Source organism: Nipponia nippon, unplaced genomic scaffold, assembly GCF_047370975.1.
Source record: "Nipponia nippon isolate SJK-2023a ecotype South Korea unplaced genomic scaffold, ASM4737097v1 scaffold_4, whole genome shotgun sequence".
NCBI lineage: Eukaryota > Metazoa > Chordata > Aves > Pelecaniformes > Threskiornithidae > Nipponia > Nipponia nippon.
In genome coordinates, this window is record NW_028262358.1 from 78,219,731 (window position 1) to 78,236,018 (window position 16,288).

General features: G+C 38.1%; 1 protein-coding gene across 7 annotated transcripts in view; it reads left to right on the top strand.

Annotated features, from left to right (window-relative positions):
- Positions 1-16,288, top strand: part of HACE1 (HECT domain and ankyrin repeat containing E3 ubiquitin protein ligase 1) — a 58,674-nt gene that overhangs the window by 30,198 nt on the left and 12,188 nt on the right. For all 7 annotated transcript variants that reach the window (XM_087774862.1, XM_087774866.1, XM_087774858.1 and 4 more), the window contains 7 exons: positions 2,040-2,108; positions 2,781-2,868; positions 4,767-4,878; positions 4,973-5,070; positions 5,266-5,353; positions 6,447-6,596; positions 11,440-11,636. In XM_087774862.1, the coding sequence (XP_087630988.1) occupies positions 2,040-2,108; positions 2,781-2,868; positions 4,767-4,878; positions 4,973-5,070; positions 5,266-5,353; positions 6,447-6,596; positions 11,440-11,636 (802 nt within the window). The remainder of the gene's footprint in view (positions 1-2,039; positions 2,109-2,780; positions 2,869-4,766; positions 4,879-4,972; positions 5,071-5,265; positions 5,354-6,446; positions 6,597-11,439; positions 11,637-16,288) is intronic.

The following is a 16,288-nucleotide window of genomic DNA, read 5'->3' on the forward strand; positions in this document are numbered from 1 at the left end:
AGTACTTCTAATTTTACTCCACCTTGAAAAAGGAACTGCTGGTTAACCATTTCCCTTGAAATCTCCATCAAACCTTGCTAATATAAAATGCTAGTAAAGTATTATTTACAACAGCTAAATGAAAAGCAGAAATGTTTATAGAAGTGATTAAGTACATTTCCCCCTACCTATTTATCTCTTTATACCAAAGTTCAATCAGAGAGGTGACTGTCTCCCTGTGTCCAGGTGACTCGCTGATGGGCCTTGCCCAAAGGGTCTGTCCCTATGTGTAATTTACGCTTCAGGTTAGGGAGAACTCCTGTGGATACTACCTGAGTTTAATTGACAGTTATCACAGAAGCCAGGCATGTAAGAATTGTTTCAGTGACAACTGGGAGCATGCCCTGGGATGCAGGAAAGTAAGGCAGAGCACACCTGAATTCTGTGTTGCTTTAGGGCTTTTCAGAACTGCGTAGAGAAGTACAAAGATCTGAGACTTACTCTGTTTTCCTGAAGTTTTCATATTAGTAGGAGTAAATGGCACAATGGTGTAACTCAGTACTGCTGCCATCTTCAGATAGCATTTGAAATCATAACAAATGACATTTTCAGACAAAATAATTTAAAAAGGCTCTAATTTTAGATTTGAGTGTCTTTATGTTTAATGGAGGAGTGTAAACAGAGCTCATAGGTTTCCATTATTCCTAATACTCATACAATAAAGATGGCATTTCATGCTTAAATGGAAAATTAGCTGGTGAACATTTGAAATATTGAGGTTATTTTCTTTTACTTGCCACAATTGCTTTTCTTCTGCAAATGCTGATATTGAATCTAGGCATTCTTTGTTAATATACTGAAATACAATGTTCTAAGTTTTCAACATCAAAACTGACAAGTGTATGCGAAGTTGGTGTTTTTGTTGTTTGTTTTTTTTTTTTTTTTTTTTCTCTTCTCTGTATATTGCATCTTACAGCTTGTGTGGCAGTTTACAGGTAGAGAGAGTTAATTTTCTTTCAGGGAAGACTCTTTAGTTGTTTAATACTTTCAGATCACCTCTCAGACCAGAAGTGTGTTTAAAATGTTTATATTTGGTCTGTGGAAGATTTTATTTTCTTATTTTTTTTTTTGTGCAGATGAGGGGGAGGATATGGTGAGACTTGTTTCTTCAAAACAGAGTAAGGGAAAGAAGGAAAATAGCTCAGTTTTATATAAAAGGAGCAGCTCTTGTCTAAATTGGTGCAGGGAACAGCAGCAGTTCTTGGCTTGTTATCCTGGACTTCTTAAAGTACTATTTTTCACAACCTTACAAGGCACTTGATGAGAGGGTTTTTATTCTTGTTTGCAAGTATTCGTTAGCTTTTGCTAAAGCTAAAGGATCCAGTTAAGAATTTATCCTTTTAAAAAATGCAGAACATAGATGTAAATAAATGGAGTAAAATTTGCACCCGTGTTAATACTTCCCTTATTCTTCAGATATATATAGGAGAAAAGATAACATTCCATACTGGTGTTTGAGATGCTTGCCTGGCAAGTAGTTTTGTTATTTCACGAAGCCATTAAATACTACCTAGCCCCCCATTATTAAGTTTGCTAAGTTTGTAATGTTGTGTCTTCCTGGCTCTTTTCCTCACTTACTACAATTTACAAGGTGTGTGGTAGGAGTTTTGTGCAATGAACAAGAATATAGAACAATGTGCATGTATATTGTGCATATAATATCAGTCCTTCCATGTACGTACTTCCATTGTTGTATTGAAAGCTGGAAGGATTCAACAGAAAAATGTGTGTCCCTATTAGTTTGAGCTTTTTTTGTTCGTACAGTTAATAACAGTTAGTGGTCAGGTTGCTTGATCTTCTTGGTTATTGGCATGTTTGCTTTTTCTGTTAGTTTATTAAGAAATCTTAATGCTGCTGAATATTTCGTTTCATGATTGACTAGTTAAACAGCATCAGTTTCTATTTGCATAGTATTTTATTAAAAAAACCCAACAATTTATATAATTAAAATTCTTTTCAATTTCATTAACCAAAAGCATCTTATGATTTTCTTTGAACAGGATGACATCGCCTCGTTTTATAGAATTTGTCTGTAAACACGATGATGTCCTTAAGTGTTTTGTTAACCGGTAAGCTTCAAGAAATATGGAATTTGTAATTTCTTTGTTTTTTTCTCCCAAAATAATTCAGACTTATATTTTTCTTCTTACTGAGTTGTATTTTTAGGTTTTTGTTGTGTCATATGTACCATATGCACTTCAATGGTCCTGCCAAATTCAAGGGAGTGGATATTAATGATTCAGAGCTCAGGCTTAAATGAACTCTTCTGCATATGTAAGCGATCCTTTTGTAAGGTTCTGTGAGATTTTGTGAAGAAAATCTTTTCCACAGAGCAACAGAATAATTTCCTTAACGGATTCTTTCCTCATCTTTGTTCCAAATAAAGCCTTCCCTTTTGAGGCAGACGAAAACTTTCATTCTTTCTCAAATGTATTACACTTAATGACTTCTTAAAGGAGTCTAAACCATTTTTGTACACTTGCCTGTTTCCAGAGTTTTTCTGGGACTGCCCAGTTTATAACCTTACTTCTGTCTGGAAAGCTGCTTGTATCCTCCGTGTTCAAAGGATGAGGTAGTGTAAGTCATTTGGAAACAAGAGTTAGGAACACGTTATGAAATAAGAGTCTGTTGGAACTTTTCTATATGACTAATTGCAGTGTCTCTTTATGTAGACTTTGTGTATCATGAAGCATTATTATTAGATCTCTGACTAACAGGCTTCTAACCTATTTTTCTTTCAGAAATCCCAAAATAATTTTTGATCACTTTCATTTTCTTCTTGAGTGTCCTGAACTAATGTCCAGATTTATGCACATCATAAAAGCTCAGGTAAATGTCAGGAGATGCTTAGTTACAGCTTCTATGAATATAAAGAGGGTGTTTTGTTTAAAAATAATAATATTTAAAAAAAAATTCATTTGGGGAGGGTGGAAGAACTAAGTGTGGCCTCCAGGGCTTCTGAATCTGGGATGTTGAAAGATCAGATTAAACAGACATGGCAGCCAGATCTCTGTACTTCTAAGTTTTTAAAATTCATGTGCAAGTCTACTGGAGATGACCAATGTTAAATGTCTTACCAGTCCGACTTTCAATTAAACAGAGTTAACTTTCTATTATTAAATCTATTGTGCACATCTAATAGATTGAGCTTTAAAATGCTGTGGTTTTTCCTTAATTGACATATATTTTGAGACAAACCAGAGGATAAATACACCACTATTAGTTGATTTGGCCATAGTTAATGAGTGCCAGCTCCTTCAGTGAAACATGTTGTCTTGTTACCCTTTGCTCTGTTTCCTACCATTTCCTTTTGTTTGGTTGTTTTTGTTTTGTTTTTTGAGTGAATTCCTGATGTCTTGCATAACTTAAACTCACTCTCAGTTTAACATGGGACACAGATTCAAGACTGAAGAGTTGCTCTAGGGACACTAGTGTAGTTAAGTGGAAAAATTAGCGACCAAAGGCCCATGTGGAAGTCTGCTGCTTTATGTAACGCTGTGGTGTTAAGCATTTGCCATGTTTTCATCACTTACTTTTAAAAGATTATGATTGTCTACATGTAGCTCAGAGACAGAGCTGTGTATTTGTTCTATTACAAGTGAATCATAGAATCATAGAATCATTAAGGTTGGAAAAGACTCTTAAGATCATCGAGTCCAACTGTTAACCTAGCACTGCCAAGTCCACCACTAAACCATGTCCTCAAGCACCACATCTAGGGATGAGATGGTCTTTGGGCGATAATGAACTATTTGGAACTCCTTCATTTAGCACACACTGGTATACTTTTGCTTTGTTCTCTGTTAGAAAGGTTCCTTACATTAAAATATTTTGGTCAAAGACAGAATTTTCTGAAAACAATGGTAAAATTCCTCTAACCAATCAGAACCACCCCCACCCCCCCCCCCCCCATAATTGTGGAGGGTCTGTTCCAAAAGCTGTATTTCTCTAGTTGTGAACGGTGCTGTGACTTTATTTTTAGTTATACATTGTTTTTGGTAATCCAGTTTCATTTTTAGGACATGGTGTAGGTGTATTGTTTACTCATTCTTTGGTTGAAATGTGTGTTTTTGAAATTCATTACCTATGAATAAGGAAGAGACCCTGAGAACTGATACCCTGTTTGTCAGGTCAACTAAAAGTACATGCTGTGAACGTGATAGATGAGAGAGGCCCTACTTGTGTCTTATCTGTCTCAGAAGAACTGCAAAATGTCAGTCTAAATACTGAGTCAAACAAGCTATGACCTTCTCACTTAGGAATTACTTTGGAAGGTTTCTGGTTCCTTTGGGCTGTTTTTTATTGCCAATGTACTTTACTACAAATATGACTTGTTTATATCACTTGTGCTTCTGTGCTCAGCTGTGTTTGATAATCAGTAACGTTACAGAAGCCAGTGACTTACTATTTATCTAGATTCCTCCCCCCTCTGCCCTGGAAGAAGTTTTATGCTGTTTTTCTCCTGTGTGGTGAACTCCGATAGCTATTTATAGATAAATGGTGGTCCAGTTTTTCTGCATACCAGACTTAAGCAAGCACTCAAGGGCATGTCTAGTCCTTTTCTCTTCACAAAATATGGTATAGCATATTGAGGTAGCACTGAGTAACTCTGCACATCTCAAAAATTAGTTGAGAAGTATGCATAACCATTTTCCAGTCATGCTTATGAGAGAGGAATTATTCAGTTGAATGCATCTATATGATGTGGTTTACCTCTTGTTTTGTAGCCATTTAAAGATCGCTGTGAATGGTTCTATGAACATCTGCATGCTGGGCAGCCAGATTCAGATATGGTGCACAGGCCTGTCAATGAAAATGACATCCTTTTGGTTCACAGAGGTATTGTGTTATAAACAGAATTAGTTTATCTTTGAAATACATTTAAATATAGTGAATTAAGATTAAAAAAAAAAATTAATGTTTTTTTATTTAGATTCTATTTTTAGGAGTAGCTGTGAAGTTGTGTCTAAAGCAAATTGTGCAAAACTAAAGCAGGGGATTGCTGTGAGATTTCATGGAGAAGAAGGCATGGTGGGTAAAATTGCATGGTTTTCCTTAATGGTATTTATGTATGGGAATACTAATTCTTTCACAATATTGTTTTGAACTAAATCGTAATTTAAAATAACTTTTATACTTTATTAAGAAATATGTGGTTACCCAGCGTAACTGTTTGTGTGGTGAAAGTTCTATGTACTAATATGTTTTTATTCTTTTGACATGCAGGGACAGGGTGTGGTGCGTGAGTGGTTTGATATCTTATCTAGTGAAATAGTTAACCCAGATTACGCCTTATTTACCCAGTCAGCTGATGGTATGTCTCTGCCTTTTTTTTTCTCTAATTTAGGGTGTCTTCTTTTATAAAAGCATTTTTATAATCTAAGGAAAAGGTTACTTAATTGGTTTCAGAATATAAGATTGTTACTTCTTAAAAGCAACACTGACAGAATTGATCTCATGTATAGAGAGAAGTGATCTATTGTACATTTTTATAACTACAGATGAGATATTTTTCTTAATTTGAAGTTTCCTTAATTTTCTTCTCCCTTTTTATAAGAGGATGGTTGTTGGTTTTAATGAGTCCATGGTATTTCTGCCTGGTAATAGTAGGACATAACACTTTGAGAGCAGTATTTTTTCTGCATCTGCAGGGGAACTGTGTAGGTATTCCTTTATTTCCTTTCAGAAATACACAAATTCAATCAGCTAATTTTAGTGGTAAAACCAGTTGTTGATCTCCACAGGTCTACCTTGTATTTGACTTTTTGTCTTTTGGGTGCTTCATATGAAGCAAATCTTTATCAATAAAAGATTTCACATCATCATCAGTGATAAATGTTTTGCTTTCTACCTTACAAAGTCTTGGAAAGTGGCAAAGAATTCAGTCAACAGTAGAGGCATAGATTAATTCCTGAAAGTTCAAAGGAGAAGTTCAGGGATGTCTGTTTGAGATGTTTTTTTCCAAGGAGAGTGGGACTGGACTGTCTCCTGTCTGTATCTGGCTGGAGCCAGATGAAAGGAAGTGGATGCATTCTGATCCTTCCTTTGGGCATGTTCACAAGTTGATAGAAGCATGGCCCGTTAGAGTGAGCAAAAAATGCACGTGGCAATATGGTAAGATGGAGGACCAAATTTAGCAGACGATGATTGCCCTTATGTTGATGATAATTATTTCAGAGTGATGCCTTGGAGAGTGGCTAAGCAGTATCATTGTAATAATAGGATGTCATGACATTCTAATGCATTTCTTTCTGATGTCTCTGTGATGTAAACAAAAAACCCCAAACAATCTTCCAGAACCCCGAAAGAAAACTCTTTCAGTTGTTTCAGATGCTTAGTGTATTTGATAAATACGAATGTCACTTAAAAAAAAAGTCATGAAATGTGATAATCTTTTTATTTTATAGGAACAACTTTCCAGCCCAACAGCAACTCCTCTGTAAATCCAGATCATTTGAACTACTTCCGTTTCGCAGGCCAGATCCTGGGGCTAGCTCTGAATCACAGGCAGTTGGTGAACATTTACTTCACAAGGTCATTCTACAAACATATTCTTGGTATGGTTTTATTAAAATCCTGTTTATTAGCTGTAACAGTTGTCTGAGCAGTAAACCTTTTCCTTTTTTGCTTGTGTGTGTTAAAAGTGAAAAAGTCTTAGAAATTAATGTCGTGCTGATCTTTTATGTACATCAGAGTCACAACATAATATGGCAGTAATTGCTGTTCCAGCCTGAGCCTCTCTTAGGAACGGTTACAATTGCAAAATACAGAAATACGTTAGAAAAACTATGTGGCAATTTTATAGAGTTAGCAACTTTTAATAAAATAGCTAATCTTTTAATTTATATTTGAATATGAATCTTAAATTAAAAACAAGGAAGGCATCGTTAATCTGTGTAAAGCATGATCATATAATTTATTTGTCTTTAAGGCTGCTGACTAGGAATGCCTGAAAGGCAGACTAGTCCAGCCAATTGTTTTTGTGGTGTATATAATTCTTTGCATCACAGTTGTGAAGCTCAACTGTCCTGTCATGTAATGTCATTCTTGAGAAATGAACATAATTGTTCCATAGTTAACAAAGGACAGGCTTAAAAAGTTTATATGTTTATGAACTCTGGCAAAAATGTATCAGCCATTCTTTATTATGCCTGCAGTTCTTCAGTTGTGTAAAACAAGGTGAAACCATACTGTTGCGAACCTCCCTGTCTACCCACTCCAACAAATACTACTTATTTCCTGAAGCAGTGTTTCAGAACTAGTGCAGGTTCATCCTGTCTCATTCCTGAGGAAAATTAATCCATACACTTACTGTAGCATTCAAGAGGATTGGTCAGAAGTCTTCATAGAAATGTAACTTTTTAATAGAGAAGGACCACTGTTCGCTGGTGGTATCTGTGATCTAGGGCTCTTCTCTGCTTTTCTTTGAGAACATTTGTGCCTCTTGGTTGTCAAACATGATGACCCTGTTCCGCATTGTCATGAAAAACTTTTCCTCTTGCATGAAGATGTGATGGAAGGGTAAATTCCCTTTGAATTCCTGTTATTCCTGTAAGTACATAAATTCCTTTGCCGCTGCATGCAGAATTTCCTTCGTGTTTAAGCGCTATTCTTTAATCTTCTTTGGAAATATAAGCTAGCTTGATGTTGGAAGTTTTACTTTTCCTCAAGAACCACTCCTTACTTTAAGACCTAGCAAGGTTTTCAAGGGATTGTTTGCATCTCATTCTGTTTTTCTGTAATCATTCTGTCTACCTACAGTCTTCCTGTGATGTTTGCTGAGTCCAGGACAGATCAACTTCAGATTTACTGTTTCTCTTCCCTGAACGTGTTCAGGGAACACTGTTGCACTTTGTTGATGGTACAGGCTCAGTCATCTTTGTCAAGATCTTCTGAACAAATGGATGCATTTTACTTCTGTCCCTCATTACCGCTTTCTGCTGCAGGAGAGTGACTCTGTACTGGGCAAGAGGCAGTGGAGAGCAGCCAGTCTGAAGCAGCACCACATTGGCAATGCCTCTTCAGGCTTCCCTAGTCATTGATCTTCACACAGGAAAGCGGTTCTAAAGTAGACAGATCTTTGTGTGGCACAATTTGGCACTGATTTAAGGGCTGGCCTCTGACATCAAAGGATACCTCTGAGTGAGCAGAAGAATGACGCTCACAAGCTGATCTCCATGTGATGTATTCACAAATGAGAAAAAACATATTTTTCTGCTGTTCACTTACACCTTGAGAATAGTCACGTGTTGCTCTTGTCACCTCTTTTGGAAATGACTACTAGTGAATTTGGGTTCTTTTCTAGTTTGAATCGTGATTATATACTGGATTTGTTGGTTTCTGAATTGACAAGATGACCTATTGTTTACTCTTTTTTTCTTTTTTTTTCATTTTGCTAGAGTAACTGTTGCAAACCAAACAGCGGTGAGTAGTCTTTAATAAGATCTCACCAGTCCCTCTTAGTAAGGTCTTGTCATTCTGTTGAACAGGCATCCTGGAACTCTCCAGAGGTTTGTGCACATTGAACTTGTTAAGTTCAAAAGGTTCACAGGTTTTTTTATCACTTCTTGTTACTTACCAGACAGAGAGAACTGGAAAAAGTACACCTCCACTTCCCAAAGCAGTTACTTTGTCTGCCTTAATCAGAGTGGCTTATTTAAACCTTTCCAAAGCCTTTTCTCTCAGCTTTGTGCATCTCCTCTCTTCTTGCTTAAGGAACCTGAGTTGCACAGCAGCAGATGCTCCTAGGGGTTTTTGTTTTATTTTTGTTTCAGGTTCAGCTATGGGTTATGCTAACTGTTGTTCATGCCAAATACGAGTTACCAGGTTAGAGACATAGAGATTCCCTTCAGCTACTTGTCAGGCCTTAAGTAATGGAGTATGAAATCATTCGAAGCCTGAGACTGTTCCCAGCCCTTTGGTTTGTCATCTTGCACAGAGATCCTTGTTTTCTGTAGCCTTTCCTATTGATGGCACTGAATCCACCAGTTGTGTGATAAGACCTTCTGTATCTGAGGAACAGTGTGAACCTCTTTCAAAGGAACTCTTCTCTTTAGTAAACACACTTGACATGGAAGTGCCTTAATTAGAAGCTGAAACCTGTATGAACAAATGTGGCTACTTTTTTGAGACTCGGGTGCATCGCTTTTTTTCACTGTGATGAACTGAGAACTTTCTGCAGCAATATCTGATAGGCAAGGAAAGATCACCAACTTAAGTGATGACCCAGCTAACACACAGCTAATGTGCTTTGTAGGATGTTAGATATGTAGCTTGCATTATTTTTTTCTGTGCTGTGAAATCAAACATTATTCCATAGGTCTTCATGTTTTTAGGGCTGCACGCTGTTATGGATATAGAACTGAGGCAGAAATATAGTCAGAAATTAATAAGGCCTCTTAGGTTTGTTTTTCTCAAACTGCCTATCTGTCTGTCTTCTGCTTAAAGAGGGGAGGAGAAGATAGTTTCGCTAGTGCTATTGTCCATTACTTTGTATTTTTTCTAAGAAGCCTATTACTTTTCTGTTTGGAAAAGGAAACTTCTACCTCCAACCCACAAAGATACATAGCAGATAAATTCCTAACTGTGCTATCTGCTGTTAGACTCAAGTCCTCTCTTTTACAGTGTAACAGAAAATACTTCTTGAAATGGCATAAACAAAAGTGAAAATTAATTTCTGGGTCAGTGTATATTGAGCTGGAGGCGTTAAATCCTTGAATAGTTACTGAACTTGTCGCAGAGCTTACCTGTAGTGTCTTTTTGAAGTTCTGTGTTGCACAGAAATACTTGTTTATCACAATTATGCCAAGATAGATTTCTCTTCCTTTTCAAAATACAGGTTCCTTAAGGGCATAGCAAGAGAAAGATACATACTCTTTCATGGGATTCAAATTTTGTCCTGATAAATCTGACGGAGTTTCTTTATAACTGCCTGGCTTGAGTCTATTGATTGGTAAAACGTTTGTCAAGCAAATGAGTGAGCTTAATGCTTTGGTCTCATGACATGCTGACTATGAGTGTAGTTTCATCATAATGTTCAGTTTCTTCTCTAAAGGAGTCTCTGATTCCTACTTGTCAGTCTGCTTCTTTTCCCATATGCTTTGCTTATACCCCTCAGAGACATCATTATTTCCCCATTTCATATGTGAAATGCACACATGGCTGGCCAAAGTGAAAGTCCTCTAGAAACTACTAGACAGTTGTTAGATTTTTTTTTTTTTTTTTTGAGAGAGATGACAGTGAAAATTCGTTAGTAAATTACCTATCCTTCTCTTAAACTGGATTGTTGCTTGATTTTATTGGAAAAACGATGCCTTATAGCTTGTATGTGCACCATTTCAGCACTAGTCAGTTCTTCCAGGCAAATACTGTAACAGTTTTTGCACTTACATGTTTGCACCGGCTGCTAACCTTTGAATTTTGTGTTACTCTCTGGGGTACTGCTTCTGCAGTCCATTAGTGTGCTGACTTCTACTAATGGGCACCCTTGTGACACTTGACAATGCACAGAAGATGGTGAAGCAAAGAGTACTTCCCGATAACCTGCTTTTCTCTAAACCTACTACCACCCTCACCCCCTGCCCCTTTTCCCAGGTATTTATCTGTCCTGGTAAGGTGTCTGTCATGAGAGTTAAAGTAATTGGGGTTTGCTTTCTTGTGTAGTGAAGAGGGTAGTTCTCTTGCACAAACTCAGGGTCATGTTGTTCTGGACACCTTTGCTCAAATTTGTTTGAGTGCCATGTCTGCGAAGGGGCTGTAAATAGGCAGTTTTTACACTTGGATAAAAGTCAAACTTCTAGCAACTCTCCTCTTAATGATTCTAAATGACTTGCAAGTTTAGTTTGAAAATGTAAAATTCCTGTAACTTTTTTTCAACTGTATAGTAGGTATCATAGCAAACATAATTAAAAAGAAGAAAACTGAAGAGCAGAAGAGTTTTCTAAGTACAGAAAGGTTGTCTCCCCCCCACAGTTCTAAATAATTTTCTGGGGAAAAAGATATTATTGTATAGAGAAACATGATATTTGGGTTTCTAAAAGTTATGTAGAAAACTTGAAGATTTTTTTAGGAAACTCATTTAACATTGTGTGTTCTGTATGGTTAGATGCTTTTACTGAAATCCATTAGTGAGCTAAAATTGAGCAAATTGTTGTTGCTCAAATGATACGCCATTTGCTTCACTGGGAAGAAAAACATAGAGAGGAAACTTGATTAATACTTTTAAAGTGTAGTAAGTACAGTTCTGCTGTGTTTAGTAATGGTGAATCCTTTTTTCCCTTTTCCTATTACTGCATTATTCTGGTTTCTCTCTAGAGGGCAATCTTCTATCATATATTAAGTTAGAACCCTTTTTGCTTTATCCTGTTTATTTGAGGAGTTTTGTCTCTTTGTTTTTTCTAGGTATACCTGTAAATTATCAGGATGTAGCATCTATTGATCCAGAGTATGCAAAGAACTTGCAGTGGATTTTAGATAATGATATCAGTGATCTGGGTTTAGAGCTGACTTTCTCTGTTGAGACTGATGTGTTTGGAGCAATGGAAGAAGTGCCATTGAAGCCAGGGGGTGCGAGTATACTTGTTACACAGGAAAACAAGGTGAGTATACAGGTTTATTCAGAAGTTGATAGTACAAGAAAAGCAATTGGACTGACTTTCTGAATAATTGGAAGCATAAACGGTATACTCATTTGGAAGGAAATACAGAAAACAAAAACGGATACTCTTCCCCCTTTTTTCTAGCTTAGCATGTTATAGAAATAGTGCTATTTAGAATCTCTAAGTGTTCAGGTTTGAGGTTGTTCTTTCTGGCAGAACTTTTGGAAGGAAAATAGGATCAACTTTAAATGAAGGGTTTATTTTAAAAGTTGCAAATATTCCTAAAGTTAAGTGGTGGGTATATATACCAGGAAGGTGAAACAGTACCTACAATTTTACTTTTAGCAATTGCTAATGTTGCAAAGTGTGCTGGCTGCTAGGACAGTCTGTGGTGCTGCGTTGCTCTACAGTAACATACAGATAATTGATACAGTAAAAGGCTGTGGGATGCTTTTTCAGCCATTTGCAAGTCACTTGGTGTGTACGGAAATAATGTACCTTTTAAATTTACTTTAATAATAACAGCTTGGCAAGTCCCTGAGTTCTCTGCAGCATTAGTTCAAAAATGAATATGGAAAAAAGCAACCAGATTTTGAAAATCATCTAGAAATTAAGATAGACATCAGTCTAATTGAATTCTGCAGTTACCAAGTAGATAGTTTTGAGTAACTGCAGGAGTGTCATGGTAGACCTGCAATTTTTTATATCATTGACTCTTGATCCTTATGTCTGCTTTGTGTTTTGATTTTCATTTGTGTTGAGCTAGCCTAACTTGCTTTTTGTACACAGTATTCATTCAGTGCTACCAGTGGCGTAGACAGCTGCTGTATTGGTAAATGGCCACTTGGTGTCAGCATTTGTTCTAACAAAATTTTAGTTTGTGTTGGAGCAATGGGCACTGGATTCTTGTATGCTTAATCCTCATTTTCATTAAGGCAGAGCGTCATTCCAGTAACAGGAATACATATTATTAGCCTGATTCTGCACTGTTTCCTGCAATATAGTAATTCATGAAAGAATACAGATGGTAAAACAAGTCTAATTGTGAAGGCAGTGGATGATTAATTTCTTTACTACCTGTCAGAGAAAGCAAGGATGTTGATTCTTGTCTTAGCTTCTCAATATATAAAATACATGTACTTGACATAAGTTGTGATTTCATCACAACTATTTAAAAACTGTTATCAGTTAGTATGAAATTAGAAGTTTTCCCACGCGAGGATACCCTCAGGCATTAGTAGCTGACATTGCTCTATTAATTTCTGACTTGGGGCACAGACTAAAAAGGGTGATTGAACATGTGTAGAACAGGAGGGTGATTGAACATGTGTAGAACAGGTGCATCCATTCTAGCTCATAAGCTTTCCTCAGCTGTGGCAGGAGGGGACAGGAGTTTGTGTAGCTTTTATTTGAAAGGTGATGAGGAACAGATGACTGTTTTGGTAGCTCTGAAACTGTTAATATTAATCGATTTTTTTGTTGTTGTTGTTTTTTCATTTTAATCTGCAAAATGTGAAGAAAACAAACATTTGTAAGATGGCACTGTATCTTGTTCACTGATTTTAACAGTGGCAAACCAAGTTGTTGAAAATTGTAGATCTATGTTTTAGTGGCGTTTGGGGATTTTTCCCAATTTCTTTAATGTGATGTGGTTTTGCAGTATGTTTTAGCTTAGCAGTTCTAACAGGTTAAACAGGAAAGTGTCTACTTTATAAAACATCTTTTTTCATGAAGAGGATATCTTTCTTTTTTTCTGCCTTTACCTGAGGAATAAAAGATCACTGTTTAAAAATCATTGTATTTGCTATACCTCTGGGAGAAGAAAATTCAGCTTCTACAGGAATTTGCTGTGTATGCACACTAGCAGATTACCTGTATAAAGGATAGCATTTTTTTAAATGAAATTGAGTGAATCTTTATTCCTTAAAAAAACCCCACAACCAAACCAACAAAAAAAAAAACCATGCCAAAACCAACCCCCCCCGCCAATCACCCAAACAATCCATCTCCCTCTTATTAAAAACCAAAATAAAAGAGACTAAATGTCCCATTGAGAAGGTATTAATAGCTGCTTGTAAAAAGTTGTTTTCTTTGAGCAAGGGAATTTCCTTTTTTTACATCAACTGTGAAATAGGTTGTCCTGGTTTCAGCTGGGATAGAGTTAATTGTCTTCCTAGTAGCTGGTATAGTGCTGTGTTTTGGATTTAGGATGAGAATGATATTGATAACACACTGATGTTTTAGTTGTGGCTGAGCAGTGCTTACACCAGTCAAGGACTGTTCAGCTTCCCATGCTCTGCCTGGTGCACAAGAAGCTGGGAGGGGGCACAGCCAGGGGGGCTGACCCAGACTGGCCAAAGGGCTATGCCTTACCATATGACATCATGCTCAGTATATAAACTGGGGGGAGTTGGCTGGGGGCAGCGATTGCTGCTTGGGGATGGGGCTGGGCATTGGTCAGCTGTGGGTGATGAGCAATTGCATTGTGCATCACTTGTTTTGTATATTCTTTTATTATTGTTGTTGTTATTTTCTCTTCCTTTGCTGTCCTATTAAACTGTCTTTATCTCAGCTCATGGGTTTTACTCCCTCCCCCCACCCCGATTCTCTCCCCCATTGCACTGGACAGTCGGGGGAGGGTGAGCGAGCGGCTGTGTGGTGCTTAGTTGCTGACTGGGGTTAAACCACGAGAGTCCTTTTTGGCACCCAATGTGGGGCACGAAGGGTTGAGATAATGACAGATCTGACCAGAGTGTGTTAAAACAAATTTGTGATAAGCATTCATTATATTAGTTTAGTAGTTGCTGGTCACAATGTTGATTTATTTACTCTTAAAGTTGTTGTATTTGTTCTCAGAGTTGCGTTATGTAACACCTTACTTGCCGTATATACTGTTTACCAGTATTTATGTGCTGTTTATCACCTCTGGGAGGTGGATTAAGGTTATTGCTTTCCTATACTGTTTAACAATGGCTTATGGTATGACAAAACTATTGGCCCTGAGATCAATCTCATATTTGTACTCAGAATTGCTGTTACCTTTGTACTTCGGGAGCCATCTATCAGAAAATATTAATAATTACACTTAAAACCTGTGGGGAAGACACCTTCCTCCACCTTCCCCTTCTTCTCCAGGCTAATTACAGTAGCTCTTGAGAATTTTTAATATCCTTGGGATGTTCAAACCAGCATGTTCTTATTGCTGTGTCTCCTGAATATGTGTCAGGTCTTGCTTAGGGTTAAACAACTATTTAAGAATACTGCAGCCATACCAGCCCTGGCAACAGGCACTGTGGCTGAACGAGAGAACCAACCCATGCCAGTATCAGTCACCCCCATAGATAAGAAGAAATCTTGGAAGCGAAAGTCAGCTCGTTTAGTAAGGGATGAAGAAGCTTCTCTGAAGAAGGAGCAGGAGGAAGAAGCATACTGCCCTGCCAGCAAGGAGGATGGATGTGATCAACAAAATAAGTTATGTCCCCACCAACTAGCAAAAAGGAAACACGAGCTTTCTTAGGCGTTGTGGGGTTTTGGAGAATGCATATTGCAAATTACAGTCTGATAGTAAGCCCTCTCAATCAAGTGACCCAGAAGAACTATTTCAAATGGGGCCCTGAGCAATGACAAGCCTTTGAACAACTTAAATGGGAGATAGTTCATGCAGTAGCCCTTGGGCCAGTCCGGGCAGGGCAAGATATAAAAAATGTGCTCTACACCGCAGCTGGGGAGCATGGCCCTACCTGGAGCCTCTGGCAGAAAGTACCAGGGGAGACTTGAGGTTCACCCTTAGGGTTTTAGAGTTGGGGATACGGAGGATTCGAGGCCTGCTATACTCCAACTGAAGAAGGGATCTTGGCAGCATATGAAGGGGTTTGAACTGCTTTGGAAGTGGTTAGTACTGAAGCATAGCTCCTCCTGGCACCCTGACTGCCGGTGCTGAGCTGGATGTTCAAAGGGAGGGGTTCCCCCTACACATCATGCAACCGATGCCACGTGGAGTAAGTGGGTTGCACTGATCACACAATGGGCTGAATAGGAAACCTGTCACCCAGGAATCTTGGCAGTGATCATGGGCTGGCCAGAAGGCAAAGATTTCGGAATACCGCCAGAGGAGGTGGTGACGTGTGCCGAAGGGGCCCCACTGTATAATAAACTACCAGAAAATGAGAAGCAATATGCCCTGTTCACTGATGGGTCCTGTCGTCTTGTGGGAAAGCGTCGGAGGTGGAAGGCTGCTGTATAGAGTCCTATATGACAAGTTGCAGAAACTGGTGAAGGAGAAGGTGAATCGAGTCAGTTTGCAGAAGTGAAAGGCATCCAGCTGGCTTTAGATATTGCTGAATGAGAAAAATGGCCACTACTTTATCTCTGTACAGACTCATGGATGGCGGCAAATGCCCTGTGGGGGTGGTTACAGCAATGGAAGCAGAGCAACTGGCAGCACAGAGGCAAACCCATCTGGGCTGCTGCACTGTGGCAAGATATTGCTGCCTGCTTAGAGAACCTGGTTGTAAACGTGCATCAGGTAGATGCTCACGTACCCAAGAGTTGGACCACTGAAGAACATCAAAACATCAGGCTGCTAAGATTGAAGTGGCTCAGGTGGATCTGGACTGGCAACATAAGGGTGAATTATTTATAGCTCGGTTGGC